Source organism: Rhinichthys klamathensis, unplaced genomic scaffold (assembly GCF_029890125.1).
Source record: "Rhinichthys klamathensis goyatoka isolate OS25496 unplaced genomic scaffold, OSU_Roscu_1.1 h1tg000254l_1, whole genome shotgun sequence".
In the NCBI taxonomy this organism is placed as follows: Eukaryota; Metazoa; Chordata; class Actinopteri; order Cypriniformes; family Leuciscidae; genus Rhinichthys; species Rhinichthys klamathensis.
Genome location: NW_026606776.1, coordinates 1,014,035 through 1,040,934, shown reverse-complemented (window position 1 = coordinate 1,040,934; position 26,900 = coordinate 1,014,035). Strand labels below are relative to the sequence as shown.

Below are 26,900 nucleotides of genomic sequence, written 5' to 3'. Positions count from 1 at the left end.
CCCGCCGACCAATCAGAGCACATTGTAATTTTCAGAAGGAGGGGATTCATAGAGTGGGAACTAAACAGGGGTGCATTTCCCAAAAGCATTGCTAGTCAACGCATCCTAGAGCGTTACTGACAGACTAGGAAGAGAGGTGCTGCAACAATGTAAAATATGTGAAAAATAAGATGTTTTTTGAACATTCAGGGATGAAAACCTATTCTGGTAGACCCCGAAAACAAAATCAAATCTTTGAAAAGGTGCATTTTAAGTCCCCTTAATGCAAAGGTAATATAACACAAAGTTTAGTCATATAAATGTACAATACATTTGAATGTGTCATCACCGTCTGTGAAAAGGGTCCATTGGTTGAGTCAATGTTGCTGTGTTGGGCTCATCAAGATGCTCAAACAAATGGAGAAATGGCAAAGTGTTTACACTTTTCAAGAGAATCATCCTTACTAATCTCTAGATAGAACAAAGACAAAAATATTTCACATCGAAATAATTACGCACATTACCTTTAACTGTAAAAAGAACTGATTGCAAACTGACCTCTGGTCTTGCTTCTACAGGAATTGTGAGAGACCAAACATTGTCTGTGCCTTGTGTATATTTGTTCGCTATTCCCGTATTCCAGTCTCCTTCCTCATTAGATTGTCATTAGTCTTAAGACAATCTGTTAAACTAATTTAAAAATATGCTTTGTAATATCATTATGGTAATATAAGGTATTCAGGTAAAGTATTTAAAATCTATTTTTGAAATTAAACCTCATACAAATTATTTATTTTGTCTCATTTTTGGTCTTTGCTGGCTATTACGATTTCTCTAATATTAATTTGTCATCTGCTGGATGTTTTTTCTTTGTCAGTGGTTCTCAGTGTTTTTGATTCCAAGCCAATGCCATCCTATCTAAGCTGATTTTTACTTCAGGTTAATTCTGTAGAAAAAACATAAATAAACAAAAATAATGATAATCATGATATATTATGATTTTATAGTTAAATGGTGTACATCTGTATTTTTTTGTGTTTTTAGCATTTTAATTAAGATCGTTAATTTAAATAATGTGTGGTGTATATATAATTATATATAAATATATATATATAATTGTTCCCTGGTAGTACAGTGTGCAAGGGAAGTCAGATAGGTTTAATGTAATGAGAATCCCACCTAACATGTGATATGACTCTATTGAAAAGAGAAACACTCCTCTTACTAATGAAACCATGCAAACATTTAGGCAAGTCTCATCTTTCAAATGCTCAAGACACTAAATCATTCATTCGAAAAAAGGATGAAATTTTGTTCTGGTCAGCTTATAAAAGTGTATTGCAGCACTTTAAATGTTAATGACTTTTCATGATGAACCTCGTGTGCTGTAGGCTATTATTATTCCTTTTGGTTAAAAGCTTCTGCTAAATAAATGCCAATCACTGTGTCAACGCGTGACCAACTTGAACCCATTGCATGTGGAAATATTTCCCTTTCTGCTTGTGATGATTCCTATTGAAATAACTGGATTTCACACATGAACAACTGCAAATTTGACCAATCTGACCATGGTTTTAATGTTGTATAACACAAAGTTTTTTAATCTTTTACATGCCACAGACTCCCAAATATGATAATTCTGATGGTGCGAGGGCCACCCATCCTAAAAAAAATTCATGCTTAAAAATCATATTTATAGCTACAGTGAAAAAATTATATTATAAATATGCGTAAAATATTATTTGGAAAAAACAATCCACGAAGACTTTGTACAACTTTTCAGCAGGAAAAAAAGATGCTATGAGATTGCAGTTGTGTTTACCTGTGCCTTTAAGAGAGCGTCTATAATAAGAAGTGGAAACATAATCCAGCTCTCGCTCTCTCTCTTTCTCTCTCGTTTTCCAGTCGCTGTGACTAGAGGCAAATAACGGAACCAGTTAGACCGTAAATTGCTTGACAGTTTTAAGTTTAAATTGTTTGATACCGTAGTTCGGAAAAGGTTTAGTCTAATAATAATAACCCCGTGTCCACCTTTAAAACTCTAAACACTGTCTCTTTAAGAGGGTTTAGCCTATACCTACCGACCTCCTGGCTCCTGTTGATCCGACAGTATTTCCCCATACATTACTGTTCTTCTGTGCCTGCTGCCATCTGCGCTTTACTTTATTCTTAACGGTTTATTTATTTATTCACTTTGGAAACTTGAAGAAGCTCAAACATGGCAGAGGTAGGGAAAGGAGTCAACGCCGGGAAACTGGCCAGTAATGTACAGAAGAGGTTAACCCGAGCACAAGAGAAGGTATGCATGCTTACATTGACTCTTTGTAAATAAAACTAGATTTTTACCATGCTGTTTGTACATTCAAATGCGACTTCTGAATAGTTGTTTTAAGATAGCTAAAAGTTAAATGATATGAAACCGTGTTTACAGTAGAACGAGACTTTAAAAACAACAGCTGAAACTCATTGAAACGCTTCAATACTCGCCCCTGTGTTTGTCGTGCTCACTTGCGTTGGAAATGATGGGTTTATTTATCATTTTCAGAGCATCTTCTGTTAAAGTTATGTTTGAAACTCTGAACTTTGAATTCTGATGGGATCATTTGAGATTAAGTGCATTAAACAGCAGCTGGTAGTGACCCCAACTCTTTTGACATTTAGAATTTTCTTTAGAATCAATCAATAATATCACACAAATGTGTGTTTGTGTGTATATAGGCTATATATATATATATATAGGCTACAGGCAATATATAGTTATATATAGTAATATAATCTTAAAAAGCTTTCTCATCGTACAGTGTTTGTTTTTAAAATGTGTTATTATAGGGTATTTCCACATTGTGTAAACAGTACAATTATTAGCCTAGGAAACATTATTACTCCCTGAACTGTTATGAAAACATTTGGTAATCTACCTTCATTATATACTTGGCACTTGTCTGAATGTGTGTCAGTGTAGTAATTTATGGGGTTCATTTGTTTAAGGTTTGGATTCATCCAAAACCACTGTTAGAGAAAACAAGCATTTGTGTAGTTGGACCTTATAATTACTGAGCACTTACGACAACTTCCTCATGCCCCAACTAGTCTGGCTATCTCCTGTTACATTTTGTATCACTGTAAAGCCCAGAGTGTCCTCTTTTAGATACACACAGGACCTAAAACAGTCACATGTATGGATTCAGAGATATTAACCGCATATGTCTACTACAAAATGAATTACTGGCTCTGAACATATAAAGCAGTCTGGAAATGTTGATGTTGTAGCAGAGTTTAAGTCCCAGGGTATCAGGGGCGCGACCCCCAGCTGAGTGTAGGAGGACCTACACAGGAAGTGTCATTTCCACACTAAACACTCCAAATGACCACTGGCCTTCCAGAACGCACAGCTGGACACCAGAGCCTTGCACTGTGCAAAAGTGACACGCTTTTGATTTGAGTGACTCTAGGATGTAAGACTAGAGTTATAGGAACTACTTGATAAATTTAGCCAGTCCCTAGGTGTACTTTCGGGGTCCGAGACATGCACACTGGTTAAACGAATTACTAATCTGCATTGGCACTAGGATCAGTAGGTTCACTTGGCAGGGGCCATTTAAGAAACATCGGAAATCGGTTAATTTTAGCCATTAAAAATCTTTGTTTTCATCATAAATGGTAGACAAACAAGAGGCTTGGACGACTTGGATATAGGAGATTTCTTAGGAAGATAGTTTTGTCATTTCCTGTCCCTATAAACCAAGCAGACTCATTACTTTGTAATCATATAGATGTGTAAAAAGTTAAGAGGTTATTTAGGATCATTGTCTACATTTGTGTTTGTGTTCCTCTTCCTGTAGGGTCATTTCTCTTCGGTCCCACATGCTGAACTCATAGGCCCAGTTGTTCAAATCCCAGCAGAAGGGTGGAGTTTAGAAACAAAAATTTAGTACAACTTTAAAACTGGTCGAAAAATACAACATTTGTATTATGTAATATACACACACACACTTTTTATTTTGCTCTTGATTAGTTTAGCTGTTACAGCAATCATTTAGAAGTAGACATTAGGCTACCTATAAGCTTTTCGGTAGCCTATAGTAAAAAAGAGATATTGGCGGCATAAAATAATCCCCAAACATCTGTAAATATCAAAAAAATATATTTATATTTTATTTATATTAAAAAATTATATTTGGTATTATTTATAAATATAATATTTTACAATATAATTCTATTTAATTTAAAGGGAGTTTTTTTTTTTTTTTTTTATCACTACGTTGGCACAATCATAAGAGATGAACCAGTCAAAAGTTTGCTAGCGAATGCAAAGTTTCTCGGTTTCTCAAAGTTTACAAAGAATTCCGTAAAAGAACGTAAAAGCATTGAAATATTTTTTTCCCCCCATCTCATATTTTTTTCCATCACCATGTCCCTAAGAGAGTACTAGTAAATCCAGAAAACCCAGCACAAAATTAAGATTGATTACCTGATCCTAGCAAAACATGGGATTTCCAAATCCAGATAATTCTGATCCAGATTAAACTTTTTGAACAACTAGGCCCTGATGCTCATCTTCAGATGCTTTGTGTGTTGATTTTCTGTAAAGATTTTTTTTGGAAGAAGTATATTATGCTGACCAAATCTCCATCTATTTGATCAAAAATACATTAAAAACATTAATATTGTGAAATATTATTACAAGTTCAAATAATTGTTTTCTATTTCAATGCATTTTAAAAAGTTACCTCAAACTCACAGTAATTCATTCCTGTGATGTAAAGCTGAATTTTCAGCATCATTTCTCCAGTCACATGATGCTTCAGAAATCATTCTGATATGCTGATTGAATGCTAAGGAAACATTTTTTATTATCATCAATGTTGAAAAAAAGTTGTGCTGCTGCTTAATATTTTTTGTAAATCATAATAGTTGTTTTTCAGAAATATTTTTGTACCAGAAATTTCAAAAGAAATCCATTTATTTAAAATAGAAATATTTTGTAACATTATAAATGTCTCTTTTGAGCAATTTTGTTGCCTAATAAAAATATTTATTTATTTATTTAAAAAAAAAAATCTTACTGACCTCAAACTTTTAAATGGTAGTGTAAATCTGAGCTCCAAACTAGACAAAAAAGCACCATAAAGAAAGTCAATACAGCTCGTGTTTTGCCTGAATGATCCTTTTAGTATGTTTTTGGATTGATTGCTTTTGTGTGTAGACTTTACAATGGGTCTAGATAATATTTGTGTGCAACGGTACCTGTAGTTGTTTAGCCTGCCTGAAGTCCTCAGCAGTCTTTAGAGTGTGAAAAGCTGGACTCACTCTAAAAGTATCTGTATGTGTGTTTTGTGTGTGTGTAGTCACTCCAAATGATCCGCTGTCCATCAGCGTGATTAAGGTCTCAGTCTCCTCTTCCCCTCTGAAACTCAGCCAGGTAGAGGAGAGTTAACCATGATCCTCGAGTGGCAAATGGCCCACATCTCAGCAGTCTCCCCTGTCTTTTCGCACACTTCGCTTTTCCCTCATCCACCGGTCTGTCATTAGATGATGTCTGTCACTATTTTGGAACACCAAGGCAAGTTGTTCTTGAGTCACCCTTTCTTGCAGAAACATTCCAAAAGTGTCCATTTAGTATGGAGACTCCCCATCTCAATATGTCATAATGACCGTGGAGGTCAAGAGATGGGTGCAAAGTTACAACAACCTCCTTTTCTCAGATTAGAATCCCAAAGAAAGTGTCCTCAGCCTTCCCCTGACCTCTGCTCTGATTGGACAGGCGACATGCCAATCGAAAGCCCCACTGATGTTCAAGCATGAGCCACACCCCTCTTCCGCACTCCACCCACACACCTGTCCGTCCTCATAGAGCTAGTGAGCAGTGTGTGGATTGGGCTATGAATAGCAGACAGGCTGTAGCTGTGAGCTAATCCCCAGAAACCCCTTGTGCGACAAACCGTGGTGTGTGTGAATGCCAACGGCTGTGGTCTGGGGTATTTTTGGGGCTGTAACTGAACACCAGCACACATTGACCAGAAGTAAAGACCAGTGTCCTTTATAAAACACTGATGAAGTGACATTTGGCTTTTACTTGGGAGAATGCAGTCTTAAATTCACACACACGCACAGGTTACTCAGTAAATCTCTCTCATTCTAAGCCTCTTTTAACCTGTTAGTTAAAGCTCCACAGACAGACTAATTAAGCCGATCCACTTGCCACTCCTATGAGACAGCAGAAGTGTGTTTACCTTGGACAGTTTTGTCCCGAAATGTTGATCAATCTGACAAAAACCTTGGGGACATACTTCCCTAAATTATATCTAAAAGGTCTTCTATTAGGCGTAGGGTTATGGTTAGTCTAATTTTACCATAGGAAAATGGTAAAACTAGAGTAGTATCAAACAATAGAGTCTTATAAAGGAAAGAGAGAATTAATATGCGCCTGCATGAGGTCAGATCAAGTGGGTGTATAAAATGGGTCGCTGACTTCATCAATTAGTATAAACTTGTCTTTCACTTGCTCGAATGTTTCTCTCGCACACACTGAGGAATCTCTCAGCTGCTGGACAAATGCTCAGCGCTAGTCTGATCAGAATGGTATAAATTAAACATGCCGATTCAGAAAGCAGCTCAGCCCGAACTCACTGCTATTTCTTTAAAGGAAAAGTTCTCAAATGAAAACTCACTAGTTCATATGGCTTTCCTTTGTCTATGAAATAAAAAAAGAGACAATGTGAAAAATGTTCCTTCTGCTCTTATACAATGTAAGCATACAGTGAACTAGTGCCGCTTTTTATTTTTTACTGATTTTTTTTTATTAATTATTAATCTATCTGTGTTAAGCACTCATGACATATTGAGAAACAAAAGGGTTTAAGAATAAATAAAGGTGTGCGTTTGTGTGTTGTAAAGTCAAATGTGTGCATGTGCGTGCATGGGTGGGGGATGAATGAAAATAAATCTGATTGGCCAGTTTAGTCCAGTTAGTAGTGCTGTGTACCCTGAGATCAAATCCTGCAGGAGCCCCTGTGCAACAAGATTGGTCCGCTGGTTAGTCTAGTTATGCCGTGATTGCCGTCCAATCTTGACATTTCCTTCCAGCGTTTTTTTTTCCGATACCCCAAAATGCGCATAAAAATGGATGGAAACATAGAGCTGAAGACTGAAGAAGATTCAGCTTTGCTATCACATTTAAATTATATTTCACAATATTACTGTTTTACTACATTTTTGATCAAGTAAATGCAACCTTGGTGAACACAAGAGACTTTCAAAAACATAAAAAAATCTTAAAGACTAAACGTTTGAATGGTAGTGTATTCACTTTAAGCTTAAAACCAAATATAGACAGACCAATTAACGTCAGTGTTTCCCCTACCATTGTTTTAGGAGGGCTTCATTTTATTACCAGAAAAAACACAACACAGAGTTAGTGAAATTTATTTTCATATATTTTTTTAAAATGTTGTATAAGTTTAATGATTCATAATACAGTTGAAACCAGATATTTACATACACTTCAGAAAAAAACACAAAAACTTTTATTTCTTTACTGTCATACATTAAATCAAAGTAAACTTTTTCTGTTTTACATCAATAAATATTAACATATTTTTTGCATTTGTTAAATGTCAGAATCGAGTGGGGGATAATTTTTATGTAATTTTTTTATCACTTTCATCAAAGTCAGAAGTATACATACACTAAGTTTATTGTGTCTTTAAACAAAAAGAAAACTCCAGATGATTCCATTCTGAGCTTAAGAAGCTTCTGATAGGTTAATTGATTCCATTTGAGTTAATTGGTGGCACACCTGTGGATGCATATAAAGGCACACCTCATACACAGAGCCTCTTTCTACCACATAGTATAAAAGAAATAAAATCAGTAATAAAAGAGAAAGTGATTAAAAAGTGGCAACAATATTGGGATAATGAGAGTAAAGGGAGACATTTATATGCAATACAAAAGAAAGTGGGAGAAGGGAGGAAAAAAGGGAGAAATAGAAGGGAGGAAAGTATAATTACAAGACTAAGAGTGGGACATACAGGTTTGAATAAAACATTACATTTAATATCTAAGCATCCAACAGGATTATGTGATAAATGCGGACAGAGTGAATCTGTGGAACATGTGATTATTAATTGTAAGGGTTATGAAGAAGAAAGAGAAGTGCTAAGAGAAGAAGTATGGAAAAATGAAGGGAAAGAGTTAACATTAAAGAATATATTAGACTCAAATGTAGGAAATAGTACAGTCAATGTGTTGTTTCAGTTTCTGAACAATACAGGTTTAATGAAAAGAGTGTAGGATTAATAAGTATAGGCTTGTAGAGAGATGTGTATGAAGTAAAGTGTGGGACAAGGAAAAGTTAATCCGAAGGTTAAGTAAGGTTTGGTGAGAAGTGGGAGTTAAAGGGAGGTGGGGTGGAAACTGGAGGAGCTGAACACGCAGCGTCAGTGGGTTAAATATATATATATATTTTTTTTTTTTTTTTTTCTTTCTCTCCTCCTCTCTTTAGGGGTGGGGAGGGGTAGAAATGTTAAGAAAATAGGAGGTGTTTCTGATCCAAGCTACCTGATGATGGCAGTAATGCACTGTAAAGTGCGGTTGCCAATAAAACAAAAAAGAAGAAGAAGAAGAAGAAGAAGAGCCTCTTTCTTTGACATCATGGGAAAATCAAGAGAAATCAACCAAGACATCAGGAAAAGAATTGTGGACCTCCACAAGTGTGGCTCATCCTTAGGTGCAATTTCCAGATGCCTGAAGGTCCCACGTTCATCTGTTCAGACAATAATACGCAAGTGTAAAAAACATGGGAATGTACAACCATCATACCGCTCAGGAAGGAGACGGATTCTGAGTCCCAGAGAGGAACGTTTTTTGGTGCGAAATGTGCGAATCAATCCCAGGACAACAGCAAAAGACCTTGTGAAGATGCTAGCTGAAACTGGTAAGACGGTGTCATTATCCACAGTAAAACGAGTCCTGTACCACCATGAGCTAAAAGGTTACTCTGGGAGAAGAAAGCCATTACTTCAAAACCACCATAAAAAAGCCAGACTACAGTTTGCAACTGCACATGGAGACAAAAATCTTAATTTCTGGAGACATGTCCTGTGGTCTGATGAAACAAAAATTGAACTGTTCGGGCGTAATGATAAACGGTATATTTGGAGGAAAAAGGGCGAAGCTTTGAAGCCTCAGAACACCATCCCAACTGTAAAGTATGGGGGTGGTAGTATAATGTTGTGGGGCTGCTTTGCTGCAGAAGGGACTGGTGCACTTCACAAAATAGATGGCATCATGAGAAAAGAGAATTTTGTGGATATATTGAAGCAACATCTGAAGACATCAGCCAGGAAGTTAAAGCTTGGGCGCAAATGGGTCTTCCAAATGGACAATGACCCCAAGCATACCTCCAAATTAGTTATGAAGTGGCTTAAGGACAACAAAGTGAAGGTATTGGAGTGGCTATCACAAAGCCCTGATCTCAATCCCATAGAAAATTTGTGGGCGGCACTAAAAAGGCGAGTGCGAGCAAGAAGCCCTACAAACCTGACCCAGTTACACCAGTTCTGTCAAGAGGAGTGGGCCAAAATTCCAGCAAACTATTGTAGGAAGCTTGTGGAAGGATACCCAAAACGTTTGGCCCAAGTGAAACAGTTTCGGGGCAATTCTACCAAATACTAAGGAAGTGTATGTATACTTCTGACTTTGATGAAAGTGATAAAAAAAATTACATAAAAATTATCCCTCGCTCGATTCTGACATTTAACAAATGCAAAAAATATGTTAATATTTATTGATCTAAAACAGAAAAAGTTTACTCTGATTTAATGTATGACAGTAAAGAAATAAAAGTTTTTGTGTTTATTTCTGAAGTGTATGTAAATATCTGGTTTCAACTGTACATTATTTCAATTAATTAGACACACTTTTTGATTGCTAAAAAATTTACACCATGTATCCGTAACACACCCGCTCCGCAACACTAGCAGTTTCAGCCCCCCCTCTCTGAAAAAAAATCCTAGGGGAAACACTGAACGTGCCTGCTTGGCTGATCAATAGTTATCACTCTATTTACAGATAATTTAAAGCAAATTGTGAGTCAGTACAAATAAATGTTTTTTTTATCTTAGAAATTCTGTATTATTATATCATATCTGTCATCAGCCACCTGCTCTCATCAGCCATTGAAAAATCCATATCGTTCAACCACTAGCTCAGCCTGGGTGAACAGTCATATCCAGTGTTCCTGGAAGACCTCTGAGTCAGAGAGAATGCCTTCATCCCAGATCTCCTCTTCTGCGCAGGGAGCACAGGTCACCATGACACAGATCCAGGACACTGTATTTTAAGATGTCGGGGGCTCGAGGGAGGGGTCCTGCTGCAATGCATTCAGGATCAGCTTTCAAACACTCCCTGCACAGTAATACACATTCATACATTCTTCAAGAAGAGCACAGCTGACACGGCCTTTATTAATATAGATTAGGGGTGACTGTGATTTCCCCTTAAGCTTTATTGAATTCCTTTGCTCTTCTAGAGCAAGATTTAGTAATTTAGTAGTTTCTGTTGTGTTTAGCCAAGTTATTTTCTATAAAATGTGTTGCTCTGGGAGCTTTTTAGTTATAGAGAAGTGGACATTCTGTTTTCTTAAGCGGGAATTATTTAAACGAGGAATATTATGACGTGTACGTTCCCAGAAGAAAACTCAAGGCGTTTCAGGGAGTTGAGAAACTGTGCACTGATAAAGGGAATAACTCCCTTTGGGATGACTTTGTGTTTTGTTACTTTGCAGACCTTTTCCACGATAAAACAGCAACATTACACACTAAAGATAGGACCTCTTTAACATTATTGGAGAAAATGTGAGACCATTTACGGATGCATCATTCTGTAAATGTCATCCTTTCATCTTGAATCCCTTTGGCATTATAAAGTAGACTTCACAGGATGTGTTATTCTGTTGCCCATGTCAGGCTGACGGAGACCAATCTTTATGGGTCACAAATGGCATGGCATGTTTAATATGCTGGAGATGACATGGGGGAGCAGAAGGAAAAGGAAATGACCTCTGAATAAATAGAACCGGATACAAGCACTACCTCATACATGCTGGACAGGAAGTAGGGCAATCTGAACTAATGGAAATGTGCATAATTACATCTGCTAGGAAATAGTTACGTCTTAAATAATGGAAACATTGTATGGAATAAAAGAAGATTTTGCTTTGAACTTCTGGTGGGTGTGCGGATGGCAGGAAAGTTTAGTACATGACACACTCATGGGCACACATTGTTGCACGCCTCCTTGGTTAAGTTTCATTTTTTATGAACAGTTACTGTATGTCAGCATTCTTGATGGGGAAGAGGAACATGGAACTGATTCTGAAAGCACCATTTGTGTAGAATGTGTGGTGGCAGGGATCTGAGACCCCTTTTTTTACTTTTTAAGATGCACATATGCATCTACACTCCAAAAACTGCTTGTAAAATTAAACGAATGGTGAAAAATAAACAAGTTCATTTGCCTGACAGAAATTTGGAACAGATACCTTTCATTTATTTTTGCTTTGTCATGTAATGTTGCCTGTTTAGGACATGTTTTTAGTGCTTTCACTTAGAAAGAATCTTCTTGTCATGTTTGCAGTTGTTTTATGGATGTTTTAGGTTAGGATATTTTCACATTTTCCAAAATATCTTCTTTTGTGTTCCACATAAGAAAGAAAATCATACTTGTTTGGAACCATATGAGGGTGAATATGTAATGAAGGAAATTTCACATTGACGGTAGGTTGTTTATGGTTTTAGGTTATTAGGATATGATATTTTTATATTCTTGCCTTGGGCCCCACAAACCCATGGGCTGGCCTGCACACATGAAATGCAGAAGTTGTGTACTGATATGTGTTAGTATGTTAGCATGTGAGTGATGGCTGTTTTGTGTTGTTCTCTGGTAGGTGATGCAAAAGCTGGGTAAGGCGGATGAAACGAAAGACACGGCCTTTGAGGAGGGAGTGGTCAACTTTAACAAGCAGCTGGTAAGAGCCTTAACCCTTCACCCTCTTTGACCCCCTTGCTTAATATACTGCTTCCATTGACATTTGACCTCTGACCCTTTTCGTAGTTCTTAAATATCTAGTGATGATTTCATCTCACTCTGATCTCTATCCACAGGTCGATGGCACCAAACTGCAGAAAGACTTGAAAGCGTATTTGGTGGCAGTCAAAAGTAAGACTCTCATTGTGTGTCTTTGTAGCCTGGGAAAACCCAGACAACTTCTGGCAAATTTAGATTTGCTCTGAAAGTTAGTCTGGCAAAGAGCTCATTCAAACCCATTTCCAATCCGTCGAAATCGAGGCACCAATCAGAAACGTTGGGGCGGGCTTTACACGATGTCGACAGCGCTGGGATTTTGAAGCAGATTTTGTAGCCTACATTACAAAGATGGATGCCGCCGTCGAACATCACTCGTTCGAATCAGCTATCGCGTCTGTTTTAAGCGATATGAACGTTTCCTTTTTGTTAAAAACCGAGCAAAGAACAACACTCGGAGATTCTCCGCCGCTCTGCATACGTCATCTCCTTCATCGCTCTGATTGGGTTTAGGTCTATCCGCGACGTCCGTTGGTGACGCCCCTCTGGAAATGATTTGTCTACGACGCTTTGCCAGACCATAACTCAGTTACAACTGAGAATGGTCTGGTTTTAACCAGGCTAGTGTCTTTGTATATATTTAATGAAAGTGAACAAGAATAGTTTTAAAGGGATAGTTCACCCAAATAAATGATAATTTACTCATCCTCATGTTGTACCAAACAGGTTTGACTTTCTGTGAAAATAAAAGAAGATATTTTGAAGAATGTTGGCAACCAAAAATGTTTTAGTGACCATTGACCTCCATTGTACAAAAACACCTTCTTTTATGTTCCACAGAAGAAAGAAAGAAAGACACACAGTTTTGGAGTTAGTAAATGATGACAGATTTATTATTTTAGGTGAACTATGCCTAATAGTTGCTATCACAAAAATCTGGGTTTATTATTCGTTTGATTACACTTATGAAACATATGACATAATTTAGAGGAAGCTCAATGCTAATTTTAAAGAAAATCTCAACACAATCAAGTGCAAAAACATAAAGAAACATCTTTTCAGGTTGTCATATGGCAAAATTAGAACTAAATGTCCAATCGCTCAATCATGCTTCTTTGTATTTACATGCAGCCTTCTTTTAGATAAAATACATGAGATTCTCTCAAAGCAAAGCAGATCATTGTGACTGAACAAACTCAGCCCTGCATGTATAACTGTACCTGCCTCCATGTAACAGAGATAAGGGCGTCACAAATTCTTTCTGGGTTATAAACATGTGGAACGTATTTTCAGGTCTGGCCATATTTGTTTCTTCTCAAAAGGGGTAGTTCTTCATTTACTCAACCTCATGTTGAACAACCTGTTCATGTGGTTTTTGTATGCTTTTTTTGTTTGTTCTTCCTTGTAATATTTCCTTTATTATTTACTCACATTAATGTGGTTCCAAATATGTTTATGATTTTCTTTCTTTAGTGGAATGCAAAAGAAGATATTCTGAAAATGTCTGTGAGCTTTTTATTTTTTTTAGAAATGTAATAGAAACCATTTTCAAAATATTTTTTGTGTCAAAAGAACAGAGTAATGCACACATGTTTGGAACAACGTGAGGGTGAATAAATGATGATAGAATTACATTTTTTAGGTGAACTGTCCCTTTATATTTCGATTTTAAATATGGCTCCTTATAGTATGCTGCTATCATACTTTTGCTTTAAGCACTGGTGAGTAGTAGTACATTAAATAAATGTGAAGTTAGCAGACAGCCTTTGTACAGCAGACTATAACGGCGCTGTCCTAATGCACATCACCGTTCCCTCGACTTCCTGCCATGTGACCACAAAAGCTCTCACTTCTCTGAAAGACTCAAAGGGAAAGCTGCATGTGTGTTGGGTTGAGTGATTGAGCATTCATCCTCTGTGTGAACGTGCCAATGTCCGTCTCTTAGCTGACCCACTGCTTGTTTCCGCAGCCATGCACGAGTGTTCAAAGCGTCTGCATGACTGTCTGGCAGAAATGTACGACCCCGAGTGGTTTGGCAAAGAGGAGGTGGACTCCATCGCAGAGGTGTGTAAGCATGTCACTGGCAGAACGTAACACTCTTTCTGGATTGTGTGACATTAGTGTTTTCGATGTGAAAAATCCCATAGGAGAGACAAAGCCACAAAGGACATCTCTTTAATATGTCAGTTGTTTCTCTTTAAGGCTCCTGGTTCGCACATGTGCCTCCTGAAATCAAATGTCTTTTGTAGAGTTTCAGAAGAATGTCACAAACCAGATACTGTACCAACCCAGAGAAAAATGTTATTGAAAATGAGACTATAGATTAAAATGAATGACCAACTTTGGATGTTTCTCAACAATGTCTCTTACTTTCAGTAAATTTTTGGTAAGAAATTAATACTTTTATTCAGAAATTAACACTTTTTAATAATGTTACAAAAGATTTGGTGAGCATAAGAGATTTCTTTAAAAAATCTTACCAAAGCCAAACTTTTTAACAGTAGTGTATTTTTCAGTTCAATCAAAATTCCTTGATCTATGCCCTCCACTTACTCTTTACAATTATCTCATTTGTGTGCATTTTTTATCTATCAATATATCATATTAATTAAATGAAACATAGCTGTAACATAGTTTATACAGTCATTTTCTTAGGACTGAATGCAATTGAAGAATGTGTCCGCACTGGTGTTTCAAACTCTGTCGACTTATTATTTTGCAATTTCTTTCTGTTTTTCTGATTTCCACTCACCCATCTCTCCATGAGTAAAGGAGATGATAGAGAAAGAAATGGATAATAATTTAGAGGTAAACATGACCGATGACATCTTTAGAGTCCTAGTTTAGAGCTGGTGCTGGTGATGCTAAAGTAGTGCTCCTGTAGTGTACTTTATATTTAGAATAGATCTGTTCATACACATTTAGACTCGAGTCATCTGTGGTTTGTCAGTGTGAGAGTATGTGCCTTGGTGTGTGTGTCTGATCACATTTATCTTACAGGACACTGACCTCCTGTGGCAAGATTTCCACCAAAATCTGACTGACAATGCCCTCATTTCCATGGATGCATACTTGGCTCAATTTCCAGACATAAAGGTTTGTTTTTGCATAAAAGAGATCGTTCACACTAAAATCCGTGATCAATTCTGTCATCATTGACTCACACCCTCAAGCTGTTCTAAACTTGGATGAATTTCTTTCTTCTGCAATACAAAGATATTTTTGAAGAATATGGATAACCAAACAGTTGATTTACTTCCATAGTATAGAAAAAAAATACAATGGAAGTCAATGGGGCCCATCAACTGTTTGGTTATCCGTATTCTTCAAAATATCTTCTTTTGTGTCCAGCAGAAGAAAAAAATTCATACAGGTTTGGAACAACTTGAGGGTGAGTAAATAATGACAGAATTTTCATTTTTGGATGAACTGTCCCTTTAATAAGTTGTGCATGTAAGCACCACTTTCACTATTGCTTATACTTAGCTTTAGGGATTTGAACCCCTAACCATGTGTATTAAAATTTGGTGTGAAATTGTTGTTTGTGCTACAGGAATTATTGAGGCTTGTTAAGAATCACTATTGCTTTTCTAAGTGATCTGACTTATGATTTTTGCCTGGCTAAAATATCATAGACTTACACTGAAGTAGGGACCCATCCATATATAGACACCAAAATATAATCAAAACTTGCAGGTGCACCACATAGACACCCTAGCAAACTCTTAGCAACACTCACAACACTTTAGCAACCTTATAACAACGGCCTGGCAACCAATCACCACACCCTTAGCATGCTTCTCTCATTTATAGTAGTTACCACTGTGTTAAATGGTCTTTGTTGTGACTCTCTGGCTCCCTCTGCAGACTCGCATTGCTAAGCGTGACAGGAAGCTGGTAGACTTTGACAGTGCCAGACATCATTTCGCTTCTATACAGAAAGGCAAGAAAAAGGATGAGGCCAAAATTGCCAAGGTATCAGATGCTCGTTCCAGCTCGTTAATGTATGCTAATACTGTACTGTCTGGCTTTTTGTTCACAAACCTTGTTAACTAACCAACTTAATGCTGCAACTAACTATGAGTGTTGCAGTCAGTTTATATGCTTGAGTATTTGCACAAGCTTGTGTCTCCCTCTCTCTTTGCTTGCATGTCTAGCCTCTGACTCTGGTGGAGAAGGCGGCTCCCGGCTGGGCTCAGGGAATAATCACAGCACACCAATTCGCTCAAACTAACCTCTCAAGAAACCAGGTGACTCATCTGTCACTCAGGAGCATGTAAACCCTCCCTTAACCTGCCTAACTCCACCCACCTGCTCACAGTCCACACCCACTCACAGCATGGCATCTTTATGTAGCATCTGTGTATTTACTGCATATTTTTAGGTATGACTTAAAAATACTTTTTTTTTTTTTTTTCAAAGAATACTGTTCAAAAGATTGAGGTCGGTATGATTTTTTTATGTTTTCAAAAGAAGTCTCCAAAGCTAAATTTATTTGATCAAAAGTATAGTAAAAACAGTACTTTTGTAAACTATTATTAGAGTGCCCCTATTATGCTATTTTAAAGCGAATTACTAATTTTGTTTTGGAGGTCTCCTACAATAGGTTTACATGCATCCAGAGTCCAAAAACGGTTCATTCGAAGATTCTGTCTCTCTTAACCCCTCCTTTCCGAGAGCCTAATTGCTCTGATTGGTCCAACAGCTGAGCCCAGTCCGTTGTGATTGGTCCGACGCCTAGTCCGTTGTGATTGGTCTACCACTTACAGCGCGTGTCGGAAACCAAACGCCCATGGTGTCAATTTTTGTGAAAATGCCCAAGTGTATGCTAAATGGATTCGCAGCCCGGAAAACAGCGTCTTCTCAACATGTCGAAACACGAACCAAACTCTTCCAGACCTCAGCGATAACTACAGTGTTTAAGGGGTCAAAATAGATGTTGTTTGCGGGCAGCCGATGAAGAGCATTGGCTGGCATCATGCAAATTTGTTGCATTGTTAAGTAGGTAATGGGTATGTAACAGGAATTGAGACTCGTTTCAGGCAGTTCAGAATCGATTCTTTTGGGAGACAATAACTCCATTCACTGTGCAGTTTGATCTTTGAAACTTTGCATACATTTTACATTTACAGACAGCTATTTTACACACTGCATGAAAGGTAATATTTGAAAAAACATAATTTTGAATAATCGTTTTTTATTGTAATATATTTTCAGATGTAATTTCAATCAAAGCTGAATTTTCAGCATCATTACTCCAGTCTTTATTGTCACAAGATCCTTCAGAAATCATTCTAATATGCTGATTTGCTGCTCAAGAAACATTTCTTATTGTTATCAATGTTGAAAACAGTTGTGCTGCTTAATATTTTTTCAGGATTCTTTGATGAATAGAAAGTTGAAAAGAACAACATTTATTTAAAAAAAAAAAAAAAAAAATTAAAATAAACTTTTGATCGGTAGTGTAGTTCGCTCTAAAAAATGAAACTCCTGTCCTAATTCCCTCACTTTATCTTTTCCTCCATGGAATACAAAAGGACGTATTTAGCAGACTGTCCAAGCTGCTCTTTCCATACAATGGAAATAGATGGTGCCAGTAAAATCAAATGAAAATGAATCAAAATATTTAAGTTGCTCTGCAAAACATGCAGGAATTAGTGCTTGATGTTGTGTCTGTAGTGCACAGGTTAATTTGCTGTACTTTTTTAAATATGTGTATGTTTTTTCCTTTTTGGAGCTTGATAGACCCTGGTAACTATATGTTCTCTTACGAGAGGTTCTCTCGTATTGCGTAAGCTAGCTTACGCTGCGGGAAAGATTCATCTTTGCTGAGATATTGAAGCCAAAAAATTATTTCATAATTTTGTATCCATACACAACGCAGTTCCTCTGCGGCAGACCTAGAGCGGGCTAGCTAGCAGCTCATTGGTTCGCTCAGAGAGAACTGCTTAAGCCTATGGGAGAGCGGGGCTGAACCCGCTTCCAATGAGAGGCGCCCGCGCGCTCATTGCGTCATGACCCGCCAGAATGGGCGTGGCCATGGTGTATATAAGGAGCTCTCCCAGGCTTATATGTTGATTCATTTCATCTTCAGCAAGCTGCACGCTTCTGCTGTTCCTGAGAAAAGCCATCGCCGTCGAAGAAGGCATCCTCTAGCGAGCTCAAGGACCCTGAAGAAGCCGGCCGTCTTCGCCACCTTCAGCCGCCCTGCAAGCTAGGCCATCCGACGATTTGTATCCTTTTCTCTATATCTAAAAGAGCCGAGCGTCTTTTTAAAGATGTCTCGTTTTTCCTGCGGCTCTTGCCGCGCTCGTCTCGAGGACGGAGACCGCCATGTCATCTGCGCTCTCTGCTTGGGACTCGAGCATGCAGAACTCGCCCTCGCTGATGGAGGATGCGACTTCTGTGAAAGCCTGCCGTTATCGTCCCTGCGGGCACGACTTCTGGCAGTGAAAACCGCTCCCGCGCCGCCTATTCTCTCGCCGCGTTAAAAGAAACGCCGCTCTCAAAGGCCGCCGGAGCCCCCAGCGGAAACATGCGGGCCGCCGCCGCCGCCTCCCGCTTCCCGCTCTCCCTCCCCGCCCCTGCCGGACATTCAGTTGCCGCCGAGTGGCCGCTCTGTTGTTTCCGATGACGCCGCGGAGGAGAAGGACTCCTGTTCACTGCTCGCTTCTGACAGTGAAGACTGGTCATCTCTCGGATCCGCGAGAGAGTCGACGGGGACCCGCGCCGGGATAGAAGAGGAGCTGATGCGCCTCCTCTCACAGGCCGTCGAACGCCTCGGTCTCGAGTGGTCTCCTCCACCCGAGCAGGCCCCGAACCGAATGGACGGTAGCTTTTTTCATCGGCGCTCGACCCCCGCGTGCACCCGGGCCGCTCCATTCCTGCCTGAACTTCACGCAGAGCTGACAAAATCCTGGAATGCACCGCTCTCGGCTAGAAATCGCTCCGATATATCCGCCTCGCTGCGCTCGGTGGACGGAGCCGCCGAGAAAGGCTATGCAGCCATGCCGCCCGTCGAGGACTTGGTCGCCACGCACCTCTGCCCGCCCTCCGCTAGATGGCGTTCTTCACCCACGCTTCCTTCGAAAGCTTGCAGAGCGACCTCGAGCTTTCATGCTCGCGCTTACGCCGCCGCCGGTCAGGCCGCCGCTGCGCTTCACTCTATGTCTGTCCTCCAAGTGTTACAGAGCGATATTCTCCGTGAATGGGCCGAAGGCGGTAGAAAAACCCCCCCCGCCGTCACGGATTTGAGAAGTGCTACGGATCTCGCCCTTCGCGCCACTAAAGCCGCCGCACAAGCTCTGGGGAAATGCATGGCCAGCCTTTGTGTTGCTGAGAGACACTTATGGCTCACGCTCGCCGACATGGGAGATTCTGAGCGCGCCGCGTTTCTCAACGCGCCCCTCTCCCCGACGGGCCTGTTTGGATCTGCCGTCACGGGAATCGTCGATCGCTTTTCTGAAGTACAGAAAGCTACTCAGGCGATGAACTTGTTTCTACCCCGCCGCGCTAGCTCTTCAGCGGGCCGCTCTCACGAGCCCTCCGCCAGAGCCCCATCACAGCGCCCCCCTCCGCAGACTCAAACAGCTCAGCGCAGTCAGAGCGGCCGCCCTCGCCCTCGCTCTCGCTCTGACAGCCGCCGCAGACCGCCGCCCCCCCGTGGCCCGCGACCTAAGATCACGCTGAAGCCTGATCATCAGAAGTCTGCCTAACAATGTCAAGAAAACGACGGTGCTCTCCCGCTGCGGCCGGACCGCCGTCAAAGCTTCGCCCTCTGCCAGTCCCCGTTATTTCGCCGACTGCTGTAGTGTTGACCGCCACAAACAAGCCGGTGTCCCAGCCCGCTTGCGAGCGACAAAAAGCCGTTTTTACGGCTACCCAGAGAAATCTCAAAAAGAGAAATTTTGCCAGTTGTGTAGAAAATGTGCCCACAATCATGTGTTCACCCATACACACAAGCATAACATATCCCGTGTCTCTATCAGAGCCCCATCACATGAAACGGGCACAGCCCGCTCTAATATCAGAGAACATAAACACGCCCACGAGCTCGTGCACGTGTCCCCTCTCTGCTCGCTCTGTGTCACGGCCCATAGACTCCTCTCTGAGTGCAAATCCCGTTGCCACACACATTCAAAGCGCGCCCACACACTGTGTCCAGCCCGCTATGTGCAGCAATCAGGGCAATACAGCCATTCGGCCACTAGCCGCATGCTCCAAAGCGTGGGAAGCCATTCCAGGCATTTCCCCGTGGGTGTTAAGCATTATAAAGAACGGCTACCTGCTACAGTTTCGCCGCCGCCCGCCTCGTGCGCGCGCGCAGCTCGAATCTTCTGTCAGCCCGCTGGCCGCCGGCACGCTCCGCTCAGAAATTGCGACGCTGTTGCAAAAGGGCGCGATAGAGAGAGTCCCGCCATCTATGACCGAGTCGGGGTTTTACGGCCGTTATTTTCTGGTTCCCAAGAAAGACGGCGGCCTCAGACCGATCTTAGATCTCAGGTCTTTGAACAAAGCGCTCATGAAGAGACCGTTCAAGATGCTCACTACCAGGAAACTCCTCGCGCAGGTGCGCCAGGGGGACTGGTTCATATCTCTAGACCTGAAAGACGCCTATTTTCAGATCCAGATAAATCCCCGTCACAGGCCATTCTTACGTTTCGCCTTCGAGGGTCTTGTTTATCAATACGCCGTTCTCCCGTTCGGCTTATCTCTGGCGCCCCGTACATTCACGAAGTGCATGGATACGGCGCTCGCCCCCCTGCGAAGCCAGGGGCTGCGCATTCTGAATTATCTGGACGACTGGCTGATTTTGGCCCAATCACAGACGGAGCTTCTGTCGCACCGCGCAGTTCTCCTCGACCATTTGGAAACGCTGGGCCTCTCTGTCAACTGGACAAAGAGCTCCCTTCATCCCAGTCAATCGATTTCCTTCCTAGGAATAGATTTGGACTCGGTCACGATGACGGCTCGCCTGTCTACACAGCGCGCGCGCAGTGTTCAGCGTCTAGCCGCCTCGTTCCAGATGGGCACCCGCAGGCCTCTGAAAACTTTTCAGAGGATGCTGGGTTACATGGCCTCAGCCTCCGCTGTACTTCAGCTGGGCCTTCTGCACATGCGCCCGCTTCAGTTCTGGTTGAACAGCCGTGTACCCCACCGCGCGTGGAACACGGGCCGCCAGCTGATCAGGGTTACGCAAACGTGTCTCACGGCGCTGCAGCCATGGACAGTAGCAGAATGGTTTCGTCTAGGCGTCACGATGGGGACCTTTTCCTGCCGAAAAGTCATCTCGACAGATGCATCCAACACGGGTTGGGGTGCAGTCTGCGAGGGCTCACCGGCCTTCGGCCACTGGTCGATTCAGGAAAGCCCATTACACATAAACTGTCTGGAAATGCTGGCGGTCGAGAACGCGCTCTCGCACTTTCTCCCGCGCATCCAGGGACACCACGTCCTGATCCGTTCGGACAATATGGCCGTGGTCTCCTATCTCAACCGTCAGGGCGGTGTCAGATCCAGAAATCTCTGTCTACTGACGCACCGCATTCTAGTTTGGTCTCAGAGCCGCCTGCTCTCGCTCAGAGCGACGCACGTGCCGGGCCATCTGAACGACGGTCCAGACATACTGTCCAGACATACTGTCCAGGAACCTCATCTCCACAGGAGAATGGTCCCTGAACTCACAGACGGTCCAGTTACTGTGGCGACTATTCGGCAGAGCAGAAGTAGACCTCTTCGCGTCAGAAGAGAACGCTCACTGCCCAATATATTTCTCGAAGAGCGAGGACGCGCTAGCCCAGGAATGGCCTCGCCGCCCGCTCTATGCATTCCCTCCGATCGCTCTGTTACCACAGGTAATTCAGAGGATCAGGGACACACGCCACTCGGTGCTCCTCATAGCCCCGCGTTGGGAGAGTCAGAATTGGGTTCCGGAGCTCACGCAGCTGTCACAGACAGCCCCGTGGCCCATCCCAGTCAGAGCAGATCTCCTCTCTCAAGCTCGCGGCACGATCTGGCACCCCCATCCACAGCGCTGGGCGCTACATGCATGGGTGATCAACGACTATTCGTTGATTTGCCAGAGGGAGTAAGAAACACTATCATACAGGCTAGAGCACCTTCCACGAGAAGGCTCTACGCGTCTAAATGGTCTGTGTTCTCAAAATGGTGCACCGACAAACAGCTGGACCCACGGTCGTGCGAGGTGCCGTCTTTGCTTGTTTTCCTTCAAGAGATGCTGGACAAGGGCAGGTCCCCCTCCACTCTCAAGGTTTATGTGGCAGCCGTCGCGGCGTTCGCGGAACCCCGACGCGCTCAGTCATTGGGCAAAGACGAGTTAGTCATCCGCTTCCTCAGGGGAGCTAAGAGGATGAACCCTCCGCGGCCCCCGTCGGTTCCGGTTTGGGATCTTTCTATAGTCCTTGAAGCTATGAAAGCACCCCCGTTCGAACCGCTCGAGTCTGTGGATCTGAAATACCTCTCGCTCAAAACCGTTTTCCTGACGGCTCTGTCCTCAGTTAAACGCGTTGGGGATCTTCACGCGCTCTCATCCAGCGCCGCGTGTCTTGAGTTTGGACCGAATGATTCGATTGTCATTCTCAAACCTAGGCATGGCTATGTCCCGAAGGCGATTGGTACCCCGTTCAGGGCTCAGATTATCTCCCTATCGGCTCTGCCTTCATCCGATAGTGAGCGCGATGCCAATCTCCTTTGTCCGGTGCGGGCTCTGAGATTGTACACTACGCGCGCTGCCGCGTTCAGACGCGCTGAGCAGCTTTTCGTGTCGTTTGGGGGGCGCACCAAGGGTCTGGCCGCCTCAAAACAGACACTGTCTAGATGGATAGTGGACGCTATCGCCTCTGCTTACGCATCTAAATGCCTGCCCTGCCCTCTGGGCATCAGGGCGCACTCCACTAGAGGCATGGCCTCATCGTGGGCATGGTCCTGTGGAATTTCCGTTCATGACATTTGTGTGGCCGCGGGATGGGCCTCCCCGTCCACTTTTGTCAGGTTTTATAACTTGGAAGTTCCCGCCTTGCAGGCAAAATTACTAGCTGTCTGACGAACAGCTCTCTAAGAAGCTGCATTTCTGGAGGTCCCTCACAACCGGTTCGCCCCTTGTGCTCTCCTGTAATGCTTATACACTTCATGTGCCCGCTCTGCTGGCCCCATACATGCTTATGTGTACACTTCATGAGCCCGCTCTGCGGCCTCTTTGTACATTCACTCCACGTTAAAAAAATTCCCCCGGTATATCCCTGGGTTTTTCATGAGTGGATTCGTAGCGCGCACGGCGTTGGCCAGGTGTTCCCGCAGCGTAAGCTAGCTTACGCAATACGAGAGAACCTCTCGTAAGAGAACGAATCGGTTACCTAACGTAACCTCGGTTCTCTCTAGAAGAGGGAACGAGTATTGCGTTCCCGGCCGTGCTTGCGCTACTAGCGTTTCGCTTCACGCTGAAATAAATCAACATATAAGCCTGGGAGAGCTCCTTATATACACCATGGCCACGCCCATTCTGGCGGGTCATGACGCAATGAGCGCGCGGGCGCCTCTCATTGGAAGCGGGTTCAGCCCCGCTCTCCCATAGGCTTAAGCAGTTCTCTCTGAGCGAACCAATGAGCTGCTAGCTAGCCCGCTCTAGGTCTGCCGCAGAGGAACTGCGTTGTGTATGGATACAAAATTATGAAATAATTTTTTGGCTTCAATATCTCAGCAAAGATGAATCTTTCCCGCAGCGTAAGCTAGCTTACGCAATACTCGTTCCCTCTTCTAGAGAGAACCGAGGTTACGTTAGGTAACCGATTCGTTTTCATTGTATGAAAAAATGCTACAAAACATTGTTCAAAGTTTTTCTTTTTGTGTTAAACAAAAGAAATGAATTCAGTTCGTAATTATATGATGGTGAGTAAATGTTTGTTTTAAATGCTTTCTGCAGATTTCAGTTAAAGGGATCAGATCACAGGATCTATTTGTCCACAGTCCATTCATGCAGTGATGAATGCATAATTCTTTGTATACACATTTTCATAAATTATAGTGTCTTTAGCCTAATGTGTGTGTGTGTGTGTGTGTGTTTAGGCTGAGGAAGAGTTGGGGAGAGCTCAGAAGGTATTTGAGGAGATTAATTATGATCTCCAGGAGGAACTTCCCACCCTGTGGAACAGGTAATAACCACCTATTCATCCTGCCATCTCTCAGTTTATCTCTTTTATTTCTTCTCCTAACAGTTCACCTAAAAATGAACAACCACCATGTCGTTCCAAACCGGTGTGCTGTTGTTTTTTTCTTCTGTGAAACACAAAAAGGTTTTTTTTAGGATCTTCACATGGGCCTCGTTTACACTGTCAGTGAAATGTGACCCAATTCCGATTTTTTACTCGTATGCGACACAGATCGGATGTGTTCTATGACAGTGTAAACAGGAAAAAAACGCATGCATTCGGATATTTCGAGATCGGTTTCAGGCCTCGTTCATATGTGGAAATAAATCAGATGTAAATCGGATATGTGCCAATGCGACTGTCATGTAAACAGGCAGATCGGATTTTCCGAGGCATTAGGCTGCGTCTCCGCGGTTTAACCCTCATGTGGTGTTCGGGTCAATTTGACCCGGAGAAGATTTTCTTTTTCCCGAAAATACTAGTTAATGTTATCGCTTTGGACTGAAACTTAGTGACTTTGTTCCCAAACGGTTTAACTAAATCTCAGGGTTTTTTTGAAAATTTTCTTATTTTTTTGTGGGAGTTTTGTTACATTGTTACACTTGTGGTGTTCCCGGTCAAAAATGACCGGCCTATAGAAAATAGCTTATAAGTCACTCATTATACCATATTTTCACCCAATCTTGGATTCAATCTTTTTGTGAACTTGTTCTCTTTCAATTAGGACTGGTTTTATATTTCTGTTTGCATCTGATTAATCGGGGGCCTCATTTATCTGAAAGTAGGCATCTCATTTTTTGAGTAAACAACAAATAATTTATGAGTAAATTTGGAAATATGAAAAAAAAAAATGAAAAAAATGGCTACTGTTGATCACACTAGTCTACTCTAATGTTTCACCAGGAATTTTGTTTTGAAACTTTTGTTTTGTAAAAAATATGGCACATAGTCACACTTGTGGTGTTCCCGGTCAAAAATGACCGGCCTATAAAAAATAGCTTATAAATCACTCATTATACCATATTTTCACCCAATCTTGGATTCAATCTTTTTGTCAACTTGTTCTCTTTCAATTAGGACTGGTTTTATATTTCTGTTTGCATCTGATTAATCGTGGGCCTCATTTATCTGAGAGTGAGCATCTAATTTTTTTAGTAAAAAACAAATAATTTATGAGTAAATTTGGAAATATGAAAAAAAATATGAAAAAAAATGGCTACTGTTAATCACACTAGTCTACTCTAATGTTTCACCGGGAATTTTGTTTTGAAACTTTTGTTTTGTAAAAAATATGGCACATAGTCACACTTGAGATGTTCCCGGTCAAAAATGACCGGCCTATAAAAAATAGCTTATAAATCACTTATAATACCATATTTTCACCCAATCTTGGATTCAATCTTTTTGTCAACTTGTTCTCTTTCAATTAGGACTGGTTTTATATTTCTGTTTGCATCTGATTAATCGTGGGCCTCATTTATCTGAGAGTAGGCATGGTCAAAAATGGTCACAATGGCCGACCATTGAAAGTGAATGGGAGAGACTGAAAATAACAGAACAATTTAGTTTTCAGGAGCATGTTCATTATTTTCATGTACACATATGAGCATGTGTGCTTGCAAACATCGAGCCTTTGGACCTGTGCATGTATCGATACATTTATACACACGCTACCCAGACACACACGTTAAAACACACAAACTTTTTTGAGTATTACACACATTCTTTTCCACAGAGAGAAATTTGATTCTACCCTAACCTGCATCTAATATACATTTATCCATCTGACATTACCACACACACACACACACACACACACGCACACACACGCACACACACACACACAAACTGGCCGTGACTGCAGTGACCCGGCTTCAAAAGAATCTTTCTTTCATGGTCTTGTTTCATCACAGCTTCCAGACAAAATATTATGACATTTTGTTTTGGAACTGTGAGGTTCTCACACAGAACTAGACAATATTTACAAATATACATCATGTGATAGCACAGGCATATATAAAATGCCTCACAGCACCTTGCTTGTCATTCATTTGTGGCAGCACAATGGCAAAACAGCTCTGCACATGATGTTATTCATCAGATTTTTTACTCAGAAACTAGTGAGGAGGAGGAAATGCAGGATGCATCTTGCAGTGAAGATGTTTCTGAAGAGGAAGGCCTTCAGAAGAAAACCTGCCTTGCCTCATAGGTGGGGATGAAGGCCAGGACAAAGTTCCATCTTTTGACCAGAATGAAACGGTAACCTCAGCTGGGCCCTCATCACTGGAAGACTGCTCCTCATCAGTTGTTTCAAGCTCCGTAGCCGATTCAGTGGTGCCTTCCTCTTCAGAAACATCTTCACTGCAAGATGCATCCTGAATTTCCTCCTCCTCACTAGTTTCTGAGTCAAAAATCTGATCACGGCCTGTGTGTGTGTGTGTGTGGTAATGTCAGATGGATAAATGTATATTAGATGCAGGTTAGGGTAGGATCAAATTTCTCTCTGTGGAAAAGAATGTGTGTAATATTTAAAAAAGTTTGTGTTTTAACGTGTGTGTGTCTGGATAGCGTGTGTATAAATGTATCGATACATGCACAGGTCCAAGGGCTCGATGTTTGCAAGCACACATGCTCATATGTGTACATGAAAATAATGAACATGCTCCTGAA

At 41.5% G+C, this 26,900-nt stretch overlaps 1 protein-coding gene across 9 annotated transcripts in view; it reads left to right on the top strand.

The window, feature by feature from the left end:
* Nucleotides 1–1,849: 1,849 nt before the first annotated feature.
* bin1b (bridging integrator 1b) overlaps nt 1,850–26,900 on the top strand; it is a 33,712-nt gene continuing 8,661 nt past the window's right edge. For 6 of the 9 annotated variants that reach the window (XM_056267127.1, XM_056267125.1, XM_056267130.1 and 3 more), the window contains exons 1-9: nt 1,854–2,278; nt 11,930–12,010; nt 12,147–12,201; nt 14,036–14,130; nt 14,839–14,874; nt 15,067–15,162; nt 15,934–16,041; nt 16,224–16,316; nt 24,148–24,233. In XM_056267127.1, coding sequence (XP_056123102.1) covers nt 2,198–2,278; nt 11,930–12,010; nt 12,147–12,201; nt 14,036–14,130; nt 14,839–14,874; nt 15,067–15,162; nt 15,934–16,041; nt 16,224–16,316; nt 24,148–24,233 — 731 coding nt within the window. In that variant the 5' untranslated portion in view covers nt 1,854–2,197. Of the gene's footprint in view, nt 2,279–11,929; nt 12,011–12,146; nt 12,202–14,035; nt 14,131–14,838; nt 14,875–15,066; nt 15,163–15,933; nt 16,042–16,223; nt 16,317–24,147; nt 24,234–26,900 lie in introns of all 9 variants that reach the window. The other 3 variants (XM_056267131.1, XM_056267126.1, XM_056267128.1) reach the window with 3 other exon arrangements.